This window comes from Podarcis bocagei, assembly GCF_964188305.1.
Source record: "Podarcis bocagei genome assembly, chromosome: 1".
NCBI classification, from domain to species: domain Eukaryota; kingdom Metazoa; phylum Chordata; class Lepidosauria; order Squamata; family Lacertidae; genus Podarcis; species Podarcis bocagei.
Genome location: NC_138125.1, coordinates 68522186 through 68545721, shown reverse-complemented (window position 1 = coordinate 68545721; position 23536 = coordinate 68522186). Strand labels below are relative to the sequence as shown.

Sequence of the window (23536 nt, the reverse complement as noted above, 5' to 3'; positions counted from 1 at the left end):
TCAGGTTAAGAACTTAATTCGTTCTGGAGGTCCGTTCTTAACCTGAAACTGTTCTTAACCTGAGGTACCACTTTAGCTAATGGGGCCTTCCACAGCCGCCATGCGATTTCTGTGCTCATCCTGAAGCAAAGGTCTTAACCCGAGGTACTATTTCTGGTTACAGATAGGTAGCTGTGTTGGTCTGCCATAGTCAAAATAAAAAAATTCCTTCCAGTAGCACCTTAAAGACCAACTAAGTTAGTTCTTGGTATGAGCTTTCGTGTGCATGCACACGAAAGCTCATACTATTTCTGGGTTAGAGGAGTCTGTAACCCGAGGTACCACTGTATTTGCAGTTGAACAAATGTGGAATGTGTGCATATGCTTTCCTGTGCACTGTATGATAGCCAACTACAATAACTAAAATACAAGTGACTTGACTGATATACTTGTGTACAAGGCTCCCAGTTTTCTTTGAACCCTAACTAATCCTTGTTAATCAACTCCTTGTGGACTTCCCTTCTTACATTTCACTCCTTCTCACATCTTGCTAAAACAATTCCCTGCACTGATGTGATGACGCCACCTGCCTCCTTAATTCTCTCTGTTCCTTGTTATGATTCCTTTCAGCTTTGAACCTATGAATCTCATCTATAGCTTTTCTGTGATACGGCTTGCATCATATATGGTAAAAAATTATCAAAGTTTTTAATAATATATAGTGACATTAACTACCATTGGTTTTGACAGAAGTTTTTGTTTTTCAGCTGCTGGGATTTGAACATATCAAGAAGGTACATGTTGCCTAACAAACCTTATCTCTTGGCAAAAAAGGAACAGCATTTCCTATGTCAAAAGTCAGTGCTAGCCTTTATCAACCATCCTTTCATTTGCAATAACAATGCAAAACATCCAGACTTTCACAAGGCAGGATTCCAAATGATTAGCTGTTTTCCCAGCCAGAACAGACTCTCCCCAGTTTCACAAACATGGGGAATTTATTCAGACATACCTAATTGGAGAGACTGCAGTAACCATTGAACCAATTTTTAGTTCATTGATTGGAATATGCAGTTGCTCTGCTTGACACAGGACACAAAGGTTAATCTCTTTTGTTTTTCCTTATTCATATAAGAACAGGGTTTGCCTGGAACACAATTTTGTGCTCTCTCTTACTGGCACTAGATTAATAAATAAAGAAGAGAGTCTTCCCCTTTGTAGAAAAGGTATCAGATAAAATGGTACACAAGAGGAAATGCCAGATGTTATTGCAATGAAGGATTTTTTTTTTCTTTCAGAAAAAAAGCTTTTATTCAAAATGAATGCCGGGTTTCCATTTTACTCGCCACAATACCTCCCTATAAACAAAGAAACTGAAAGTATATCCAGTGCTCCAAACGGTGTTTATCTTGTAAGTTTAATCTCTGTACTAATATTTTAGAATGTGCTCAGGAGGAGGAAACCACAGAACATGGAAATGAACAATAAGGGAGGGAAGGATAGCAGGAAGTGGAAGAGAAAGCAGATTTGGGGAAGAGTGTTAGAAAAAGCGTACAAGGGCGGGGGGGACTTACTGGGAATCAGTGAGTCGTAATTAACGGCACAAGTTGACTTCTGCTTATTCAATGGGCCTTCTGCTTTCTTGTATCCCCCCATGTGCCCCTAAAATATGCTCCAGAGGGTCCCTCAACTGTCTGTAGAAGATCCTGAGGATGCCTGGGAGTCTTGAAAGAGGTGAGATGTAGGTAGGTCCCATTGTACAACAGCTGAATTAGATAGAACCAGTAAAAATAGCCACAAATACAGTGGTGCCTCGCAAGACGAAATTAATCCATTCCGCGAGTATCTTCGTCTAGCGGTTTTTTCGTCTTGCAAAGCAACCCTATTAGCAGCTTAGCGGCTTAGCGCTATTAGCGGTTTAGCGGCTATTAAAGGCTTAGCGGCTTAGCGGCTTAGCTGCTAAAAGGCTATTAAAGGCTTAGCGGCTTAGTAAAAGGGGGGGGAGCGGGAAAAAATCTCAAGACTCGCAAGACATTTTTGTCTTGCGAAGCAAGCCCATAGGGAAATTCATCCTGCGAAGCGCATTGAAAAACGGAAAACCCTTTCGTCTAGCGGGTTTTCCGTCTTGCAAGGCATTCGTCTTGCGGGGCACCATTGTACACCTGCCTCCAACTAAGGTTACTTTAGCACAAGACGCTAAAATGTGCCTTTGAGCTTCTCTCACACTATTTCATTATTTGTACTATGTGTGAATAGACCACCGAAGAAAATTAATCACATAACAGACTGATGTAAGAATAATCGAGCTGAAGCCCCAGATGTGAAAACAAGACGAGGACTATCACTTCACTGAAATTTAGGATTCACAGTAGCAGTTATCAACCAGGGATTGAGAGCTGGTATATTTGAAATTGCTGCCATGTGGGTTCCTCAACAGTTCTCGAGTAGCAATTTACATGTGGAAACTTACATTGAGAAAATTACCTTAGGCATAGAGTCAGCCATAATACGCATGAGCGGTTTGCCATGTAGAGACAGACATGAAGAATACCAGGTCATGATGAATTGAATATGGCAGCTATTTTGTAAATGGTCTCAACCAAGCCATTTTCACTCACCTGAAAGGTGCATCATGTAATCAAGGGAGAGTGGGCAGAAGAATGGGATTCTCTAATTCATGTTGCAATGAGAAAAAATGAAAGGAAATTGTGTGGCACTTGTCAGATGGTCCTATGGTCCAGTAAAGATGGACAACATTGCAGCTTTTCTTGCATAGCTGTGCACTGTATGTGTGTTTGTTGATTTAGCAGTGACACAAAAACACTGGCTTTACCACAATGTCATTCCTAGCCAGTTTCCTCACAAGTGCACCAATTCTTAGGCTTTACTCTTGCACTACTAACAAGTTAAATCATTCCTATTCATTCCCTCCCTTCCATACTACGGCCAGCGAGAGTTACCCGGGGCAAACTTTGGTAATCTTTAATAATATGGCACCCAGTGCGAGCCCAAAATTTGGCAACCCCAAATGGATCTTCTCAATTATGGATCTTCTCAATTCTGTGACCCCTTGGCTTGGTGCTCTGTGCAGCAGAACCATCTGAACCACCCTAAATCTGGCGCTGGAGTTACAAAAATGGGAAAAAGAAAGCAGCCTCCTGTCTGCTGTGAAATGAGCTCGCAGACCTTGCAGGCCAGAGGTCTGGAGTGGTCCAGTATGAAGCTGAAAGCCGAGTTCAATTCCTGCTCCTGGAATATGGTGCTCTTCTGAATTTCCTAATATTTTCCTACAGTGGCTTTGTCCTACGTGAGTTGAAAATCAAAGGACATTATTTAATTAATTATTGCAAATGGGAAAGTGTGAAGGCAGTGGGAGAAATCAATCACTTCAGCAGACAGTCTCATTAGAATATAGAGCTCCCACTCAGCAAGAGGGAGTCTCTACGTGCTCCAGCGAGGTCAAAACAATATATTTTGTTTTCTCCATTAGTCTGGTAGACGATGTCCCTTTCTCCTTAGGTTCAACCACTCCATGTCCACACTTGGGTTTCTCGATTTGGTTTCTCGATTTGGTGGGATTACATAGGTTCTGTACAGCTAAGAATAGAGTTGAATTTCTGAACAAGAGGGGTTGTAAGGCAGAGAAGAACTGCTGTCTGTTGGAATAGCTGGTATAAAGCAGTTTCTCGGCTGGATGCCTTTGCCTGTCCATTTCACACCATCCACTTTGTCCAGCATTGCCAGTTTTCCACCCCTCATAATAATAATTGGGTATTTTCCCAGACTTGGTAGACCATTTCCAAATGGTCCCTTTTGCCAAATGGCAAAAAAGTGGGCGTTGTTAACAATCAACAAGTCTTCTCTCTAAATCAGAAGGCACAAGCTCCATTATTAAAGGTCTCAGGTGTGAAAACGAGATCACTTTAGGAACATGTCACATTTTAAAATGCAGATGTGCAGGTATTTTAAATCCACATCACCTCCCATTCTTATGGCATGATTATAAATTATGCACAAAATATTCCATGTCAAATTTCGCAGCTGCTTTCTGCCAAATCGATTTTGCTTCCAATTAATTTTAAATAATTCAGACTTGCCTGAAAACAAAAGGTAAACCAAATGAAGAGGTTCGGGAGATGGGAAGCGTCAAGATATACTTGCTTTCAAGCTTTTGCTTATTTATAACCACAGAGCTGGAGCACGTTAATTAACCTAATATGAGGTATCATAAATCTAATGGTTTGCTTAACTGAACTTTCTCAGTGCTGTGGCCTCCAGCTAGAGGTGCCAGGAAAAGTTTAATGAGAAATGAGACTTGAGACTTTTGACTCCTCCTGAAGAAAACCATGTTGCATGGAGCCCAGCTCCCAGTGCACAGGACTGGTGGGGAGGGAGGGCGGAATCACAGTGTGAAAAAACTCACATGTGCCAAACTGTCAATAAGAAAAGTTGGTGATCAGCATTTCAGTTTGCTGCATTTCAGATCCCATGGGACTTTAGTCAAAACATAGCCATGAACCCCTCACCTCAGTCTCTCACACACTGATTTACAGCTAATTAAAAACAAGAATAGCAGCTGTCACGCTTGCAGAAGACCTGTCCTCAAAATATGAGATTCAATTAGGTTCACAGAAGAGTCACAGATGTAATATGTATGGAGCCAGCTTAGTATATGAAACTGGGTTTCTCCGCACACCCCAAAATGAGAATACAACAAAAGTGGGCTCTTTGGGGAGGGAAGAAGGGGGGCAAATTTATAGGAGGGACACAACTTTGCTGATCACTTAAAAGAACATGCTGCTAGCACACCTATGTGACTACACAGGCAGCCACACATACAATTTCCACAAGTCTAAACCCAGGCACCTCACTTGGACAACCGCCTATGAACTGCTTGCTTCAAGTCAAAACACACTTACACACTGATTTTATGATTATAAAAAGAAAGAAAAATATTCTAAATTTCAACCTGGGGCTACAATTCTTTACCCACTTACACACTAAACAGAATGAGGCTTTCTTCAGCGTTAGCATGCCATTTTATAATTTATACACCTGTACTACCCATTTAGATTAATAAGGAAGCTTGCAGAAAGCATTCTCTTAAGGCAACCCCTCAATTCAAAATCTCTCTCTCTCTTTATATTTGGGAGGTGTTGGGGAACTTCTAAAGTGTCAAGAAGAGAGTCTAAGGTGGTTAATTGAGGAAGGTAATCTTAGGACAAGCCGGGGTTTTCATTTAAATTGTGTAAATCTGAAGTGATTTCTTCCCAATAGTAATAATAAAGTGATGAAGTATTGTTGCTATACATTCCTAAAATAAACTTCATTTTTTGTTAAAACTGGTAATTTATGGAAGCTAAATACAGACCCTAATAAGTAAGTATTACTGAGAGTTAACCATTTACCTTAATTGGCCAGAAATAGCTCAGAATGTCCTTTGGCAAATGTAGATCTATACATGCAAAGAGTTTCTAATTTCGAAACATCTGGCCACCATCCAGCTACAGATGGATTTAAATCTCTGCAAATTCTTTGCAACAGTGCTGTGCTCTATTTCATAAATATAGTCCATGCCTTAATCAACAGAGTTCCACAAGGCAAACCAATGAGAGTTCTCCTAAATGTCACTGTTGCACCTGTTACTCTGAGAATGCTCTTCAAAAATAGAAGCAGCAGTTCTATAGAATACTGATTTCTCAATGTGAAGGAGGATTTTGAACTGCAACATCTCTTCCTTCTGTTCTGACACTTGAACATTTCTACAATATAACACATTTTAACTTGCAGCTTAGGGCCCTTTCAAGCATTCTGGAATGCTTTCACATAAATTATTTTTCATGTAGGGAGAAAGAGGACACAGATCACGTGCACGGTGACCACTAAAGCTAATCCGAGAACTCTTAAATAAGAACTGTCAATTCAAGATAAGAGTGGTGGTTTTTTTAAAAAAACAAACAAACCAGAGCTATTCTCCATCACCAGCTACAAGCCACCACTTTCTCCGGACGATATATTGTTCTTGGCATTTGGGGAAGGCGGCCAACACACACACACACACACAATTATGGCTGCTGAGAGGAGTCCTGAAAACATGTTAAACACCATTCGGTTTACCACCTACAAATATGTTGGCACATTTGGGGAAGAATTATGCTCCACTCTACTCTGGACGATACCCAGTGGTGACTTTGTACAGCAGAAAGCACTTTGCTTTCTGCAAGAGACGTGGTATTTGCTGATTCACCCCATCCACTGCAGCGCACTGCTCTCTATGAAACCTGCTCCTTATGTCCACAGAAGGGAGAAGGACCCTCTAAAACAGTATATCACGGAGGGCTGCAGAAAGGAGTAAGCAGAAATTGGATGCCCCACCAAGCACAAGAGGAAACATTTTCCAGCAAAGCCAAGCCACCATTAGATTCACCTCATCATAACCCTTCTCAGAGTTGGTTTAACACTCAATCACTCTTCTTAGTGAACTCTGAGAATTGTAGCTCTTGCAAGGGGAAGTTGGGTCTCCTAACAACTCTCAGCACCCTTAGCAAACTACACCTGCCAGGATTCTCTGGAGAAAGCTATGGCTGTTTATAAAGTTGTATGACACTGCTCTGAATGTATGGTGCAGATGGGATCTGTGCTAGTGATGTGTAGGTACAGACCTTGGTAAAACAACCTGGTGCAGTACCATAAAGTATGGGCTGGTCAGGGCAGGCAGAAGGTTAGACTGGAATCTACTGGAAGATCAGAGGGTAATTCACAGTAGACTAAGAAGAGTAATTTGCAGTTTATCAGCTCACATTTAGAAAAAACAACAAAAAGGTCTTCCTTCTCTTCTAAATTAGGCTGCTGGGAAAAAGACAGTTTGGGGGGAAACTAGGAGGAGCTTTACATACGAAATGACTATGACCTCTGTTCTGGTGCTGAAAAAAAATCCTGGGCTAAAAATGAGCTCAATGTAAAGAGAGAGAGAGAGAGTAGAAAAATCATGTGCAGCCCTGAAACCTGCTCATCTACTCTCTGCAGACTTTTAACATTAATTATACTGGAAAGGTGTGGTTATTCAACAATACAGATGCATGGCAGGAGGGATAGAAAACTTCCATAGGTGCTAATTGGGATCTTGCAGCAAGTGTTTAAAAACCAGTCATAATCTGTTACTGTCCCAGAGTTTTCAAGGAAAAGTCCATTACACAAAACAGGTTCCTGTAATAGTTATTTACTAGCTATGCAACATGCAGACTATTAATTCCTAGAAGCTGACCAAGTGCACCAAGTGCAAACAAAGCTCATATAGCAATCAATAGTTGTTACAATCAAAGGGTAAAGCAACCTTGAGTTATTGAATTTATCTTACAAGGCATTTAACTTTGACCAACAACAAGCAGTCAGGTGGTGATTTTTCACCAAAGAAGGTAAAATTATAACGTCCCAATACAGATGGCAATTTACATGTATATGCAAACAAAACAAAACAAAAACCCAAGCACATCTGCAGAATTTAGTGGCACTTACATAAAGAACATTTTAATGTTTATCAAATGGTTGGAAATTTGCATGGTTTAATATAATGATAGTAATCTGTACTTTTAAATACAAGCAACATATATCACTTTAGTATATACTGGCTGTCAGACATATCACACGACCTCATCGTCACCTCATGTAAGGATAACAACACATTACAGGTCAGATCCAGAAGCACTGCAAAACTTCTTGCCCAAGGCCTCCATGTGGCACTAGCACCAAATTTTCCACACTTCCTTGCAGAGTACCACACAATGTCATCCACTAGCTCTTGCTAGACTCCTCTTCCCTGCACCAGACTAGTAAATTTCTATAGCCAACCCTACGCACTGACTCTGAAGAAACTTAACATGTTTCAGCATTCAGAAAACTGCTTTTCTTCTCCTTTGTGGCATAATTAGTATGGGTTTGTAAGCATGCTAGGTCTGGGTGCAGGGAATCCTTTAAATCACAGCTCAGCCATGCAGTTCATTGAGGGGCCTTCATCTAATCCAGTCATGTACCCCTGGCATGTCTGAACACAACCTAGTTAACCATGATACCCGGCATATAAAAACACCACCTGCACCAGCAATCTTGTGCAAATATCATGCTGTACATGTGGTAACATTTTTTAAAAGAAAAAAAGAGAAAAAATAATCTTGAACTTAACTTTGACCTCTTAGGATTTTTCTGAGGATATATTGATATATTTGTCACTTCAAACTTTAGGTAAGGTGTTGCAGAAAGAACAAAACAAAACACCTTAATGCACAAGTCCCAAATTTAATATTGTATCTTCTGCTGCATTGCATGGATATTCAGAGCTAGAACATCTGCCTTGCTTGCAGAAGGTCTCGGGTGCAATCCCTGGCATCTCCAGATGGGGGGGCTAGAAATAACCCCCATCTGAAACAGCTTATATAGTTACAATTGTAGGTGGTTCTTAAAAACTAAACTAAAACCTGGAAAGAAATATACAGTCTCACACTGTTGTTCCCCAGTAATCAGCATTAAGAGGCATCCTGCCTATGATATTGTATTATATAGCCATTCTCACTAGTAGTCATTAATGCATTGTTGTCTCTCAAAAATATCTAGATTTATACACGGATTTATACCAAAACACCCATGCTCCGTTTTCTTTATCCCCAAAGAGATGACCAATGAAGTGAAGCAAAAGCAGGAAAAGCTCTGCAACTGATACTGTCACATCACAAACTGTGCATTATTAGACATCACTGGGAGCAAAAGGAGAGAAGAGAGAAAACACAAAGGCTGCTATTTTGAGTGCAGACACACATCCTCTGCATTTTCTAGTTATCCCCTAAGCAGCACCCATTATGCACCTATGGGAAATGAAATAAGTCACATTAGAAGCACAGTATTTCACTCTAATGGCCAAGCTTTACCTTATGGGCATACACACTTTTCTTGCTTAGCTAAGCAGACCTGGGTGAGACCAGGGGAATTCAATTATTCATTCATTTCACATTTGATATATGAAAACGAGTCCCCATTTAAATTCAAGCCTGGAAGTATTAGCTCAGGACGCATTTAGCACAAAACCTTAGTATAGCCTGAGGGAAGACTCCTGGGTACAAATTTCTCCTGCTTGAATCACAGACAGAAGCTCTCCTTGAAGATAACAAGAGCCACCTATGCATATCAAATACTCAAATTTAGCCCTGGGGGTCAGCCACTGCCTTCAATTGCCATATGTAGCTCCTTGTTCTGCCATTCCGTGATGCAGATTCCTGAACCTTTATTTTTATTTTTTTGTACAGCCCAGCAAATAATTTTCTTGATATCTTCTTTTACCCATGTCATAAAATGGAGAATAAAGTCATTCTGAAGGTGGATTACTTTATAGATGGGAAAATCTTCATGTTTTGTAATTGAGGGGCCATGGCACGGTACAAAACCCAACTTGACATGTGATCTCTGGGATGGCCACTTACATACACATTGTCAAAAAGAATCACCAAATAAAAATGACAGAAGAGTACACTGATTTGCCAGAAGGTGCATATGCGAATTATAGATACAGGGATAAATTTAGAAAGGATTTGTATAATTTAAGCTGAAATCTAATACATCTCACTGAAGTGGGGAAGACCCTCTCAGTCTGGTCTGTGTGCCTCTTCAGTTTGCTGTCCAGATTGATGGGAAACTTCAAGGTCCCAGTTTTTCCTTCTCATGGTTCTTTAACCATAGCTGTCAACTTTTCCCTTTTCTTGCAAGGAATCCTATTCAGAATAAGGGAATTTCCTTTTAAAAAAGGAAAAAGTTGACAGCTATGTCTTTGAGCTGGACTTGGACAAATCACAAGGCAGTCCTTCAAACAGAGCAAGAGTTGCAAAGCTATGGCCCTCTGTATATTGTTGGACTCAAATACCTATAAGGCCCAGCTAGCATGGTGAAGAGCCAGGGAGTTATGTAGTCTAGCAACACCTGGCAAGCCGAAGATTAGCCACACCTTAAATAAATAATGTCTTAAAATAGGATACTTTAGCTGTGTTTCCTGCATTGCAGAAGTTTGGACTAGATGACCCTTTGGGTCCCTTCAAGCTCTACAGTTCTGTGATTCTATTCCTCTCTTAAACAGGACACATGGGCACCCCACGTCAGAAATTTTGTCTTCAAGAGCACAAAAACAAAATAAGAGCCCTGCTGAATCAGACCAAAGGCCCATCTAGACCATTATCCTCTTCCCAAAGTGGACAACCACATTCATGTGGGAAACCCCCAGGCAAGCTTGCGTTTTTATGATCTTATGGATGGATGTGGTATTTTAGTTGAATTTTGCTGTTACCCACCCCAAAATCCTTGGATGAAAGGCATGCTATAAATGGTCTGTATATATAAATAAATAAGTTATATTCCACCCTTTTAGGGTGGAAAAAAAAAACAACCCACACAAATATGGCTTCCACAACTATGAGGGAGAGTGGAGAAATCAAGTACCGTAACTTCCATTAAACTTGAACACATTCGTCTGGAATGAAGAAGTCAAAAGTAGGAAGTTTATCTCATTACAGAGCTTGGACTTGCATCACCTACATGTCAGCATTTCCTAAACAATGAATTTCTACAAATAAGTCACTTGATTTTAGGTCAGACTTGAGTTTTCCACCTGTGACTTCCAATATAAGTGCTTTGAGGCTCCAAACTGAACTTTGCTACATGTTCATTGTATCACGTTAGCTAGGTATATTAACAATATTAGCTTAATCAAAGCCCTTTTCTCTTAAGCCTCTTTCAAAAAAAAATTCAAAATGGTGTTGTCAGATAATTTTAGAAAACACTTCAGTAAGAGGTTAGAGGGACAAAGTGCAGTAGGTTTCTAAGTGAGAAGTTAGCTATATCAAGGTTCATGTGAGAGTGAGCATAACTCCTATTTTAATTATTTCGCAATAATTCCATGAAATTATAGGCAGCAATCCAATATCGAAGCAAAAATTAATAGCCAGCTATTTAGCCAGCAAAAACTTACCAGCTTCATTTCAAATGATGTATTAGGCACTAGAGCAGAGACTTCCAGAATCACAACAATCTATATTATACTATCTTATATTCACGATTTAACATTTTTTAAAAGCAGGACATGCCCAGTATGTTAAAAGTTTTAAAAAAGAAAACTGCCTTTCCCAGTGTTTTCTCTGATACAGCCACTCTGTGGGACTTTATATGTGACATCAATATTTCTCTATTAAAACTTTAGGACTTCATATTTGAGGGACTGAGAAAAGAGGCCAAATCCTAAACTGTAGCTCTATTGCCACAATGGACTTCCATGTGCTTTTTCTTCCTTTCCTGTCTCCTTCAGTCCACTCCTCCTGCTATCTGGGAGACACCTGCAGAGCAGACGTGGGAGGACGCTGTTGGAGGAGAGGAAATAGAAGCCCTGTTGTGCCACTGGAACTACACGTGTGGAGCACTGGATACAAACCATGGTCTCTTTAAAAACAACTGCAAGTCCCATAGTCCCTTCATTCATGCTGCTATTTTCTGTACACTTGCAATAGATAACAGACTCACTGGTTAAGTTTCAGGGAAGGCAACAAATACAAGCAAAGACACTGATTCCAGTAAGAGTGGGATCTCATTTCCCTACTAAATGCACAGGCTCCAGAAGATGAATTAGCTATCTTTAATTACGGTCACTCTTCTGTACTTAATATTTTATGTGTTACTTATACAAAAATGGCAAGTGAGAGTTCAGGATTGCACCACTGATTTTTCAAACCTTAGTTTGTATAAGCCTAGCTTTATTTGACACCTATTCCCAGAAGTCAGACACCATCTACTACCGCACTTTTCATTTTCACCCATAAAATTGACACTCCCCCCCCCCAATCTGGGATGGTGTAAGTGCAGTAATTCACATGCCATACTTTATTCTCCCTGTGTATGATATGCAGATGCTGCAGATCATTTGCACATTGATCTGCAAAAAATGCACACATGTACAGAACAGTCCTAAGTCAAAGCTATAATTAAAGTCAATGAGTGAATCAGAAGACGCTCTTTACTGAATATTCAGTCACAGGGCTAAATCTTAAAATCATTAGCCAGAAAACTTTAATTGACTTTGTTAAGGTTTGCTAAAATAGTGAAGCCTAATAGTAGCAAGATCTTTCAAGCCTGATTCACATTTTCAGCTCCTGGCAACTATACATTTTTAAACGATTGTCTTTGTTTTAATAAATCAAATGACAATTACCTGCTGCCGAATTTCTTCTTCCATTTTTACTGGTGATCCAAGCTCTGCAACTTGCTTAACTCCATCACTTGCATATCCTCCATATTCCCAAAGTACGTAGTTCTTTGAATGAGACCCACCAATGATAGCAGACCAGTGGTTAGCTCGCCCTTTAACCAAAGCAGATAAAATAATACAATAAGTAGCTTTAGAGAAGATTGTCCTACAATGAAATGCCACTTGCCTTCTATAGGAGCTAAAGTGAGATGTTGCTACAGAAAGCATATAAGATTATCTTCTATTGTCTCATTTCCATTTACAGGGCTCCATTCTGAAGGCTCTCTTCTGAAGCTATAGTGTTCAGTATTCCAGACAGATAGACATGCCCTTTCCAGGATACTCCAATGCATTTCTCTTCTTCCCTGCAACTTTCCATTTCTCCCTCACAGTGTGTTAGTATTCCATGCCAACCAAGCGAGTTGTGTCATCATTGGGGTGTTCTTGGTGGTTTCCCCTCTCAGGGCTCCCCCTGCCCTCAAATGCACTATCTCAATCTCCGTAAGAGATTCTAGTTCATTACCCAGGGATTACCTAGTTTCCTTGGAATGAAGGTCAACAGAGACTGTTGGGTCTTGAGGATATATGGTTTTATTTACACATATATACAAACTGAGTATCACATGGAGGGCCTCCTAGTGTTAGCTCTCCAACAAATCTTGCTTCCCCATTTGCTTACCAGGAGAACCCCAAATCCAGCTTTGGATCCAGAACAGAGCAGACATGTCTCTGTCCCTCCAACTTCTAGCATCAGTACAACTATCTCACACAGCTCTCCCATATCCAGCTCCCTTTGGCCTATTGTTTTTCGTCCTAGGATGCTGTATCATCCAGCCAGGTGAGAGGAGTTGGAAAATGCCTCCCCGACTTCCTGGAGAGCACCATCACTTAGTTGTAGCTATTGCAACTTAGCTCACTTTTTGATAAGCTAATGAGAGCACTTAAGTGGTCAGCTAAGGCCATTTTTCTTACAAGGAAACTTGTATGACCAGTTCAGCAGTGTCTTCTACTACATCCTAACCCTCCCTGGATACGGGAGTCCTGGAGGGGGAAGGGGCCAAAGAATACCACCCAGACTGTACCTCTAAACTCACAGCACTGCATTTTTTCCTACTTCTTCACACTACACCATTCTCCCAAGTCTGCTGGTACCTGTGTGAGAATTGTGTCATTTTGGAGAATGAGCTCACTGTTAGTATATAGTTCTCATATTAGTTTCGCATTAGTTTCAATGTAAGAAACTAATGCAAGTCCCTTTACTTTAGTTTCTCACCTTCATTTTAGTTTCTTGCCTTTGTTTTACTTAGGAGGCACAGTTTTACAAATGGATACATTCCTAAAGTTGAAAAGAGGCACTGCAGTGTATTGTATACTGATGCATTTCTCTGTATAGAGTTGAAAGACTTGTGAAACTGACATAGCATGTCAAGTGTCTCATCTGAAGCAAAGAAACGTCGGTTCAATGTCTGCAAGAAGTCTCCAATAATCAAATAGTGAAGCTTTTGTCTAATCTGTCTGCAGTTTGGCAGGCCTGTTGCACAGAGATGGAAACAGATTGCCTACAAATTTCCCAACATCTGAACTGAAATAGTTACAAGCAGGAGAAATTTCACTGGGTCTCCCACTTAAATCACTGAGAAACTTATGGGATGTGTGTCTTTTTAACTGCCTATAAGGTGGGTACTCTTTCACCAATCTATATGAAATATGGTAGATCTGATAATTAAGGCTACAAAATGCATGCCATTTGTATGGAAAGCATCAGTGTTACAGGCAGCAGTGGCTCTCCATTGAAATTAATGTAAAAACAAAGATGAGGTAAAACTAAAACAAAGATTAAAATTAATTTGTCAATAACTAACGTGAAACACAATCAATGCAAATAAAATAAAGGCAACATTAGGTCGCCTTTAGAAAACCAAACTAATTCAGATGCAGACATAGAGGTTATTCTTTCTTTCTCTTTCTTTCTTTCTTTCTTTATTACATCTATACTTCAGTTTTCCCTTTCTTAGATGATACCAGGGCAGGTCACATTGTAGTTTAAAAAACAAAACAGCACACAGCCCAACAAGACGACGACAAGAATCCACCAACAGCATACAAATCAATATGGCTAACCTGATTCAAAAACACCCACCCACCCCACTCACACATGAAAACAAAATTCACCACAGCCAATCACAAACAAACAACCACGCCAACTCCAATCTCTCTCACCACCAAAGGAACATAAGCAAATAGCAAAGAGAACCCGCACAAGTGATGCTGACATAAAACCTCACATATACATTAAGTAAAATAGAAACATCGCCATCCAACACACACACCCACTCATCATGGCCACCTCCACCTCTTTTCGCCTTCTCTTCCTAATGTAACACTAATGTCTCAACAAATGGAACTGATCCGTAGAAAATGTAACTTGAAAAAAGAGACATTGCACATACTTTTGTAAAGCAAGAAATCTTTAATAAAAAATACTAAAAAAACCACAGAGCAATTAGGAGTGGATAAAAACAAAAGTCATCAGCCATACAAGCACTCGTGGAGTCTCCTATGGCTCCCAATTGCAGAAGCAGCTAATGCCCCATTAATGAACAAGCAATCTTTGTCTACTGACAGCATAAGAAGAGCATTGGCACCAGTGATACTTCCAGGGGGAAGGCATGGCAGAATCAGGATGCCCCCTCTTAGAAGGTCCTATATTGGGTTACCACCTGATATTTATTCTCCTGACACTTCAGTAAGTTGAGATGGAAAAGGTCACTGGAAGTTCTGTATGCAGAGAACTTTGGGTTGCGGCTGGGGCGGAATATCTATTCTACGTTCTTCAGCTGACTTCTGATGTTCTGACTAAGGAATATCCATGATAATTTATGAGGTAAAAAGGCCTACCTTCTGTCACAGCTAGAAAACTGTGCTTGGCATTGTGGGTCACACGTGAAACAAGCCTTGAGGAAGCTAACATGGTACATGGATTGTCAGAAAACATAAGACTAGACAAACTTGCCCTGAGAATTTGGATGCCCTGCAGGTCATCCTGCTGCCTCCTTGCTTGCCTGTCACTAGACTGTGCACAGTAGCTTGGGGGTGGCTAGGGAGTACAGCCTTATGTTGCTGAGCTGCTTGCTCCTTCCACTTGGACCAGCAGCTACAAAGCAACATAGTGCTATTAGTGTTTACCAGCTGTTTTACGGTCCCTGCAGGCCTGGTGCCAGAAACAAATGTTCCATCCGCTCAAAAACTGGGCCAAAAAGTTTCAGCAATGAAGAAGGCAAACGAGAAACGAATATCTGAAATAAATGGAGAGAACAGAATATGTTTCCTGCACTATTGGAATGAGGAACCAGAAAGAGTTATGGGAGGAGAAGGTATGTGGAAATTGTGCAGACTAGAATAACTGTGTTGGGTGAAACAATGGAGAAGAAAAACAGAAATGCTTGTGCAGAACAAATGAAGGGCATGCAAACTGAAACAGCTGAAGGTGAAAGACAGTATGGAGGCAAAAGAGGAGAGAAACATGCCCCAATAGATCGGAAAGGGAATGAAGATCCAATTTTAAGCTTCATTAGGGAAAACTACTGGGAAATATATAGCAAGCAAATAAAATGATTGCCACACCCCCCCTATGACGCATGACTTAAAAAACAAGCACATCTGTGATATCCAGTGTAGGTCTATTTTGAGTGTAACTTAGTTGAATAATATTCCTATGTGAGCTGAATAATACACACACACACACACACACACACACACACACACACAAGGAGCAAAAAGGGTTTTCTTGTGTGTGTGTGTTTCTTGTGGCTGATTAGCTCTTTTCCCTGTGTAAAGGTCAGAGGGGGCAGGGTTTCTGTTGAGGCAGGGGATTAGCTGTGGGAGGAGCTTATCAGAGTTTGTAGGGCAGCGGCGCGCGCCTAGCGGCGCGCGCAGTTATATCCATCTTTTAGATTTAGGGGAGCTAGTCTCAAACGTTTGTTGGGGGAGACCTAGGTGTTTTTTTTGTGTGTGGGCGAAGTTATTTGTCCTGTCTTCAAGCTTTTTATGATGGAGGACCTCTGTAGCCACCCCCAACAACACGATCTCAAGATGGAAGGGGAGGGAACAGCTGCAGTCGCCTGCGATTCCTGCGCAATGTTTGCCATCTTGCCAAAGGTTGCAGGCAGCTTCACCTGCAGCAATTGCATGTTGATTGCCCTTTTATTTTTTTTTTATTTTTTATAAAAAAATTTTATTGCGTTTCTTTCCATAGGTTAACAGATTTGTTTACATAGCAACATGCAAGAAACATTTTTTATATATGAAGAAAAGTAAAGAAAAAGAAGATAAAGTTAAGAAACTTTCATAACGTCCTTCAACAGTTCACTTTTGGACCTCCTCACATCCTCTCGGCACTGCATTCATTATTCTAGCCAGTTCAGCAATTTGTTGTCTTGTTTCCCATCTTATTATACCTTTAAATTTATTATGTTACCAATTTCGGAAATTTGTAATTTAGTTTTAACACTCTTAATAAACATAATATTTTGTTTCTAATTTGTCTCGTTTTTTTCCATCAATACTTACTTTATCATTTACTTAAATAAATTGCAGAAGCATAACGTTTCTTAATCGTGCGCAATCTTAACATTCAAACAACTTATAATATTTTTGCAAATAGTCCTTAAATTTTTTCCAGTCCTCCTCCATTGTTTCTTCGCTCAGATCTCGAATTCTGCCAGTCATTTCTGCCAGCTCCATGTAGTCCATCAGCTGCGTCTGCCAGTCCTCCAGTGTGGGTAAATCTGGTGTCTTCCAGAACTTTGCGATAAGAATCCTAGCTGCTGTGGTTGCATACATAAACAAGGTTCTGTCCTTCTTTGGCACCTTCCGGTCCACCATGCCCAGAAGAAAGGCCTCTGGTTTCTTAGAAAAGGTATATCTAAATACCTTTTTCAGCTCATTATGTATCATTTCCCAAAAGGCCTTTACTTTCGGGCAGGTCCACCAGAGGTGAAAGAATGTCCCTTCTGCCTCCTTGCATTTCCAACACTTATTATCAGAAAGATGATATATTTTAGCCAGCTTGACTGGGGTCATGTACCACCGGTATACCATTTTCATAATGTTCTCTTTCAAGGCACTACATGCCGTGAATTTCATACCGGTGTTCCATAACCTTTCCCAGTCCTCAGACATAATGTTGTGTCCTACATCCTGTGCCCATTTTATCATAGCAGATTTAACTGTCTCATCCTGTGTGTTCCATTTAAGCAGCAAGTCATACATCCTCGAAAGTACCTTAGTCTTTGGTTCTAATAACTCCGTCTCCAGTTTCGATTTCTCCAACTGGAAACCCACTTTTTTATCCATTTTAAATACCTCTTGAATTTGAGCATAATGTAACCAATCTCGCACCTTATTTTTCAGTTTGTCCTGGCTTTGGAGCTTCCAATTATCTCCAACTCTTTCAATCAATTCCCAATATTTTGGCCAGTAGGCCTCCATATTGGGCCTTTTTTTAGAAATCTTGGCTTCCACTGGTGATAACCACCTCGGGGTCTTGCTTTCTAATAAGTCCTTATACTTCATCCAGACGGCAAAAATTGATTTTCTGACAATCTGGTTTTTAAACAGTTTATGAACCTTCGCCTTGTCATACCACAAGTATGCATGCCAACCATAAACATTGTCAAACCCTTCCAGATCTAGGACATCGGTGTTTTCCAACAGAAACCAATCCTTCAGCCAGCAGAAGGCTGCAGCCTCATAGTACAACCTTAAATCCGGCAGGGCAAACCCCCCTCTTTCTTTTGAGTCAGTTAGTATTTTAAATTTAATTCGGGGCTTTTTGCCCTGCCAGACAAACTTAGAGATATCCTTCTGCCATTTTCCAAAACATTCCATTCTGTCCACGACCTGGAGGGTTTGAAATAAAAATAACATTTTTGGCAAAACACACATCTTTATAGCTGCGATTCGGCCTGACAAGGTAAGTTTCAATCTTGACCAAATATCCAAGTCTTTTTTAATTTCCAACCAACATTTTTCATAATTATCTTTAAATAGATTTAAGTTTTTGGTGGACAAAGATACCCCCAGGTATTTCACTTTTTTAACCACACTTAGCTCTGTCTCTTTCTGGTACCCCTCTATCTCTGTAGGCGTCAAATTTTTGGCCAAAACCTTAGTTTTTTGTTTGTTTAGCTTGAATCCCGCCACCCGACCAAACTCCAAAATAAGTTCAAGAACTCTTTTTGTGCTAGATTCTGGCTCCTGTACTGTAATGACTAGGTCATCTGCAAAAGCTTTCAGTTTGTATTGTTTCGCTCCGACCACTATACCCTGCACCAACTGGTCCTCCCTGATCATATTCAGCAATACCTCCAGAACAGAAATAAATAACAGAGGGGATAAAGGGCACCCCTGTCGTGTCCCTTTTTCAATTTGGAGTTCCTCCGATACCACATTGTTCACTATTAGTTTAGCTTTTTGTTCTGAGTAGATTGCTTCTAATCCATTTTCAAACCCCCGTCCCACTCCCATCCCTTTCAAGTTTTTCTTCATAAACATCCAAGAAATGTTGTCAAATGCTTTCTCCGCATCAATAAAGATTAAGGCAGCCCTTGTGTTTCTAATTCGCAACAACTCCAATATATCAATAATGTTCCTGGTGTTGTCAGACATATGTCTACCAGGGAGAAAGCCTGCTTGGTCCTTGTGAATTACTTCATTTAGTACATTTTTAAGTCTATTTGCTAAAATGTCTGCAAATATTTTGTAATCCACATTCAGGAGTGAGATGGGACGGTAGTTCTTAAGCTGAGTCTTTTCCCTTTCTGACTTGGGAATCAATGTGATGAATGCTTCTTTCCACGTTTCCGGTGCCTTTCTCCCCTCCATGATCTGGTTACAAACCTCCAACAACGGTTGTATCAAGAAGTCCTTCAAAGTCTTATAATATTTGGAGGTAAGTCCATCCGGGCCTGGAGATTTGCCCAGCTGCATGTTCTGGATGGCACCTTCAATTTCTTGTTGAGTTATCTTGCTGTTAAGAATTGATCTTTTATCTTGACTTATTTTAGGTAGTCCATTTATCCTCAAAAATTGATCTATTTCCGGTTCTTTCTGAGGCCCCTGTGCGTAAAGTTCTTTGAAGTATCTGTGGAAGCACTTTCTTATTTCTTCTGGTTTCTGAACTATTTTTCCTTGAATCTCCAAGTTTGTAACCGTATTTAACTTTTGTCTTTTTTTCAGCTGCCAAGCTAGCAACTTTCCACATTTATTTGCTGATTCAAACGATCTCTGCTTCATTTGTTTAATTTTCCACTCAATCTCTTGATTGATCAGTTTCGAATATTGTGCTTGATGGAATTTGATCTCTCTTAGCACCTCTTTTGACTTTGGTTTAGTTCTCAGCTTTTTCTCTCCTTCGCTTATTTTCTCTAGAATTTTTTCTTTTTTTCCATTCCAAAATTTCCTCTTTATTGTATTCTGTTGTATCAGAAACCCTCTCATTACGGCTTTACTTGCGCCCCAGATTGTTCTTTTCTCCACCGTAGTGTTCAAATTTATTTCAAAGTAGTCCTTTAGCGTTTTTTGGGCCTTCTTAACAATCTCTTGATCTCTTAGCAAGGTGTCATTCATTCTCCACCTGAAGGATCCAGTTGGAAAAAGTCTCAATTCCATTTTTAAGGCATTATGGTCGGAGCAGGTTTTTGGGCAGATTTCCACCTTTCTTGTTTTCGGGGCCAGCCCTCTAGATATCCAAATTTGGTCAATTCGTGTCCATGACAAGTGGGCCTCAGAGAAGAAGGTTCCTTCTTTACCCAAGGGGTTCCTTGTCCTCCAAATGTCAATCAAGTCCATATTGTCTGTCATTTCAAAAAAGGTTTTAGGGAGTCTGCCGTCTGTTGTTAAGTTTTGATTTTGGGATTTGTCCATGTTTGTAGACACCACCCCATTCATGTCTCCCATCACAATAATGTTAGAATAGTCCAAATAGTCCATCATTGTCTCATGCAGCTTCTTATAGAATTCTGATTTTCCATCATTTGGAGCATAAACTCCTAATATCAAAATCTTTTCCCCTTGTGTTTGGATTTCAATTGCGAGAATTCTTCCATGATCATCTTTGAATAGAAATTTTGGTGACAGGTTCTCCTTTGCATAAATTACAACGCCTCTTTTTTTAACTTTATCTGATGAGATAAATTCCTGGCCAAGTCTTTTATTAATTAATACTTTCCTATGGAGCCTAGTCACATGTGTTTCTTGAAGGCATATTACATCCAATTGTTCTTTTTTCAGGATATGAAATATCCTCCTTCTGCAGCAATTGCATGTTGATTGCATGTTGATTGCCCTTTTAAAAGACAAAGTCCAGCAACTGGAGGAACGTGTAGCTACGCTCCAAAGAATTAGAGAGCTGGAGCTCTTCTTGGAAGCAACAGAGCACACCGTCCCCACCAAGGAGGAGACAGGGGACTCCCCTGAGAAGGAGGCTAGTTCATCAACACAGGAGCCAGATATATGGAGAAACGTGACTCAAAGAAGTAGGAGGCCCAGGGTTCACTCTGATTGTTTAGAAATACACAATCGCTTTGAGGTCCTCTCCCCTAGCATGGAAGACGAAGAGCAGACTCCATTTGAGGATCTCTCCCTCATTACAGTCGATCAGGTATATGAAGACGAGCAGCAAAGTCAGTCCTCAGGGAATGTGCAGGCGACCTTGGAACGGACAGCTCACGGAAGAACCCCGACCAAACCCAAGAGGAGGCGTGTAGTGGTGATAGGGGATTCCCTACTGAGGGGAACAGAAGCAGTGATCTGTGGGCCTGACAAGATGTCTCGGGAAGTGTGCTGTCTCCCCGGGGCTAAGATCCAAGATGTAACTGAACGACTGCAAGGAATCATAAAACCCACTGACAAATACCCCTTCCTCTTGGTTCATGTGGGAACCAATGACACTGCAAGCAATAGCCTCCAGAAGATCAAAAGAGACTACGAGGCTCTCGGCAGGAAATTGAAGCAACTAAATGCACAAATTGTCATCTCGTCTGTCCTCCCAGTTGAACGACGTGGCCCAGGGAGAGAGGGGAAAATAGTGGAAGTGAACAGCTGGCTTCGCAAATGGTGTAAACAGGAACGGTTTGGATTCTTAGATCACGGACTGCAGTTTCTTGAAGATGGACTTCTGGCAAGTGATGGGCTGCACCTCACAACGGTTGGGAGGAATGTTTTTGCCAAAAATCTCAGAAACCTCATCAGGAGGGCTTTAAACTGACTAATGTGGGGGAGGGACTAATGTCCTGAAGGTAGGAGTCTATCAATTAATGAAGATGATCATCCAAATGTCATAGACCAAATGGAGCAAACAGCACGCGGACCTAGTGGTGGGAGGAAAAAATCCTTAAATAAGAGACACGGGGGAATGATTAATGGACTTCAATGTCTGTACACTAATGCGCAAAGCATGGGAAATAAACAAGATGAGCTTGAGCTCTTGGTACAGCAAACTAAATATGACATAATAGGCATCACTGAAACCTGGTGGGATAAGTCCCACGATTGGAATGTAATAATGGGGGGATACAATCTATTTCAGAGAAACAGACCAGACAAGAAAGGAGGAGGAGTGGCGTTATATGTCAGGGATGTATATACCTGTGAAGAGATCCAAGATTTAGAACCTCAAAGCCAATGTGAGAGCATTTGGGTCAAAATTAAGGGAGAGAAGAATAACAGAGACCTCATTGTGGGAGTTTACTATAGATCCCCAAGCCAAACGGAGGACATAGATGATGCCTTCCTGGAACAGATGGCCAAGCATGCAAAAGGAAGGGAGATAGTAGTAATGGGGGACTTCAATTACCCGGATATTTGTTGGACGTCAAACTCAGCCAAGAGCATAAGGTCAAACAGATTCCTCACTGGCCTTGCAGACAACTTCATTGTCCAGAAAGTGGGAGAAGCAACAAGAGGAACAGCCATTTTAGATCTCGTCCTAACCAATGTTGATGACCTGGTTAGTGGGGTAGATGTGGAAGGATCATTAGGCGCGAGTGATCATGCTCTTCTGAAGTTTACTATACAGCGGAAAGGAGCAGCCAAGCATACTAGGACTCAATTTCTTGACTTTAAGAAAGCCGACTTCATAAAACTTAGGGAAGTGCTGGGTGAGATCCCATGGACAGCAATACTAAAAGGAAAGGGAGTTCATGATGGCTGGGAGTTTGTTAAGAGGGAGATAGTAAAAGCACAATGTCAAGCAATACCAATGAGACGGAAACATGGAAGGTGCCTAAAGAAGCCAGGGTGGCTATCTAAAGAACTTTTAACTGAATTAAGATTAAAAAAGGATGTGTACAAAAAATGGAAAAGGGGGGGAACCACCAAAGAGGAATTCAAACAAATAGCCAGCACGTGTAGACACAAAGTCAGAAAAGCTAAAGCACAGAATGAACTCAGGCTCGCTAGAGAGGTTAAAAGCAACAAAAAAGGCTTTTATGGGTATGTTCGTAGCAAAAGGAAGAACAAAGAAACAGTGGGGTCACTCAGAGGAGAAGATGGTGAAATGCAAACAGGGGACACAGAAAGGGCTGAACTCCTCAATGCCTTCCTTGCCTCAGTCTTCTCCGATAAAGAAAACAATGCCCGACCTGAAGAATTTGGAGCAAATGATTCAGCAAAGGAAACACAGCCCAGAATAACTAAGGAGACAGTACAAGAATATTTGGCTAGTTTAGATGTATTCAAGTCTCCAGGGCCAGATGAACTGCATCCAAGAGTATTAAAAGAACTGGCAGATGTGATCTCAGAACCACTGGCAGTCATCTTCGAGAAATCCTGGAGAACAGGCGAAGTCCCGGCAGACTGGAGGAGGGCAAATGTTGTCCCTATTTTCAAAAAGGGGAAAAGAGAGGACCCAAATAATTACCGCCCAGTCAGTCTGACATCAATAGCAGGGAAGATTCTGGAGCAGATCATTAAGCAAACAGTCTGTGAGCACCTAGAAAGGAATGCTGTGATCACCAATAGTCAGCATGGATTTCTGAAAAATAAGTCATGTCAGACTAACCTGATCTCATTTTTTGACAGAATTACAAGCCTGGTAGATGAAGGGAACTCAGTGGATATAGCCTACCTTGATTTCAGTAAGGCATTTGACAAGGTGCCCCATGATATTCTTGTAAAGAAGCTGGTAAAATGCGGTCTTGACTATGCTACCACTCAGTGGATTTGTAACTGGCTGACTGACCGAACCCAAAGGGTGCTCATCAATGGTTCCTCTTCATCCTGGAGAAG

The 23536-nt window shown here is 40.8% G+C and overlaps 1 protein-coding gene across 1 annotated transcript in view; it reads right to left on the bottom strand.

The window, feature by feature from the left end:
* SPON1 (spondin 1) overlaps window positions 1-23536 on the bottom strand; it is a 282486-nt gene that overhangs the window by 161456 nt on the left and 97494 nt on the right. The window contains exon 6 of the mRNA XM_081198312.1: window positions 12212-12360. Within this exon, the coding sequence (XP_081054438.1) occupies window positions 12212-12360 (149 nt within the window). The remainder of the gene's footprint in view (window positions 1-12211; window positions 12361-23536) is intronic.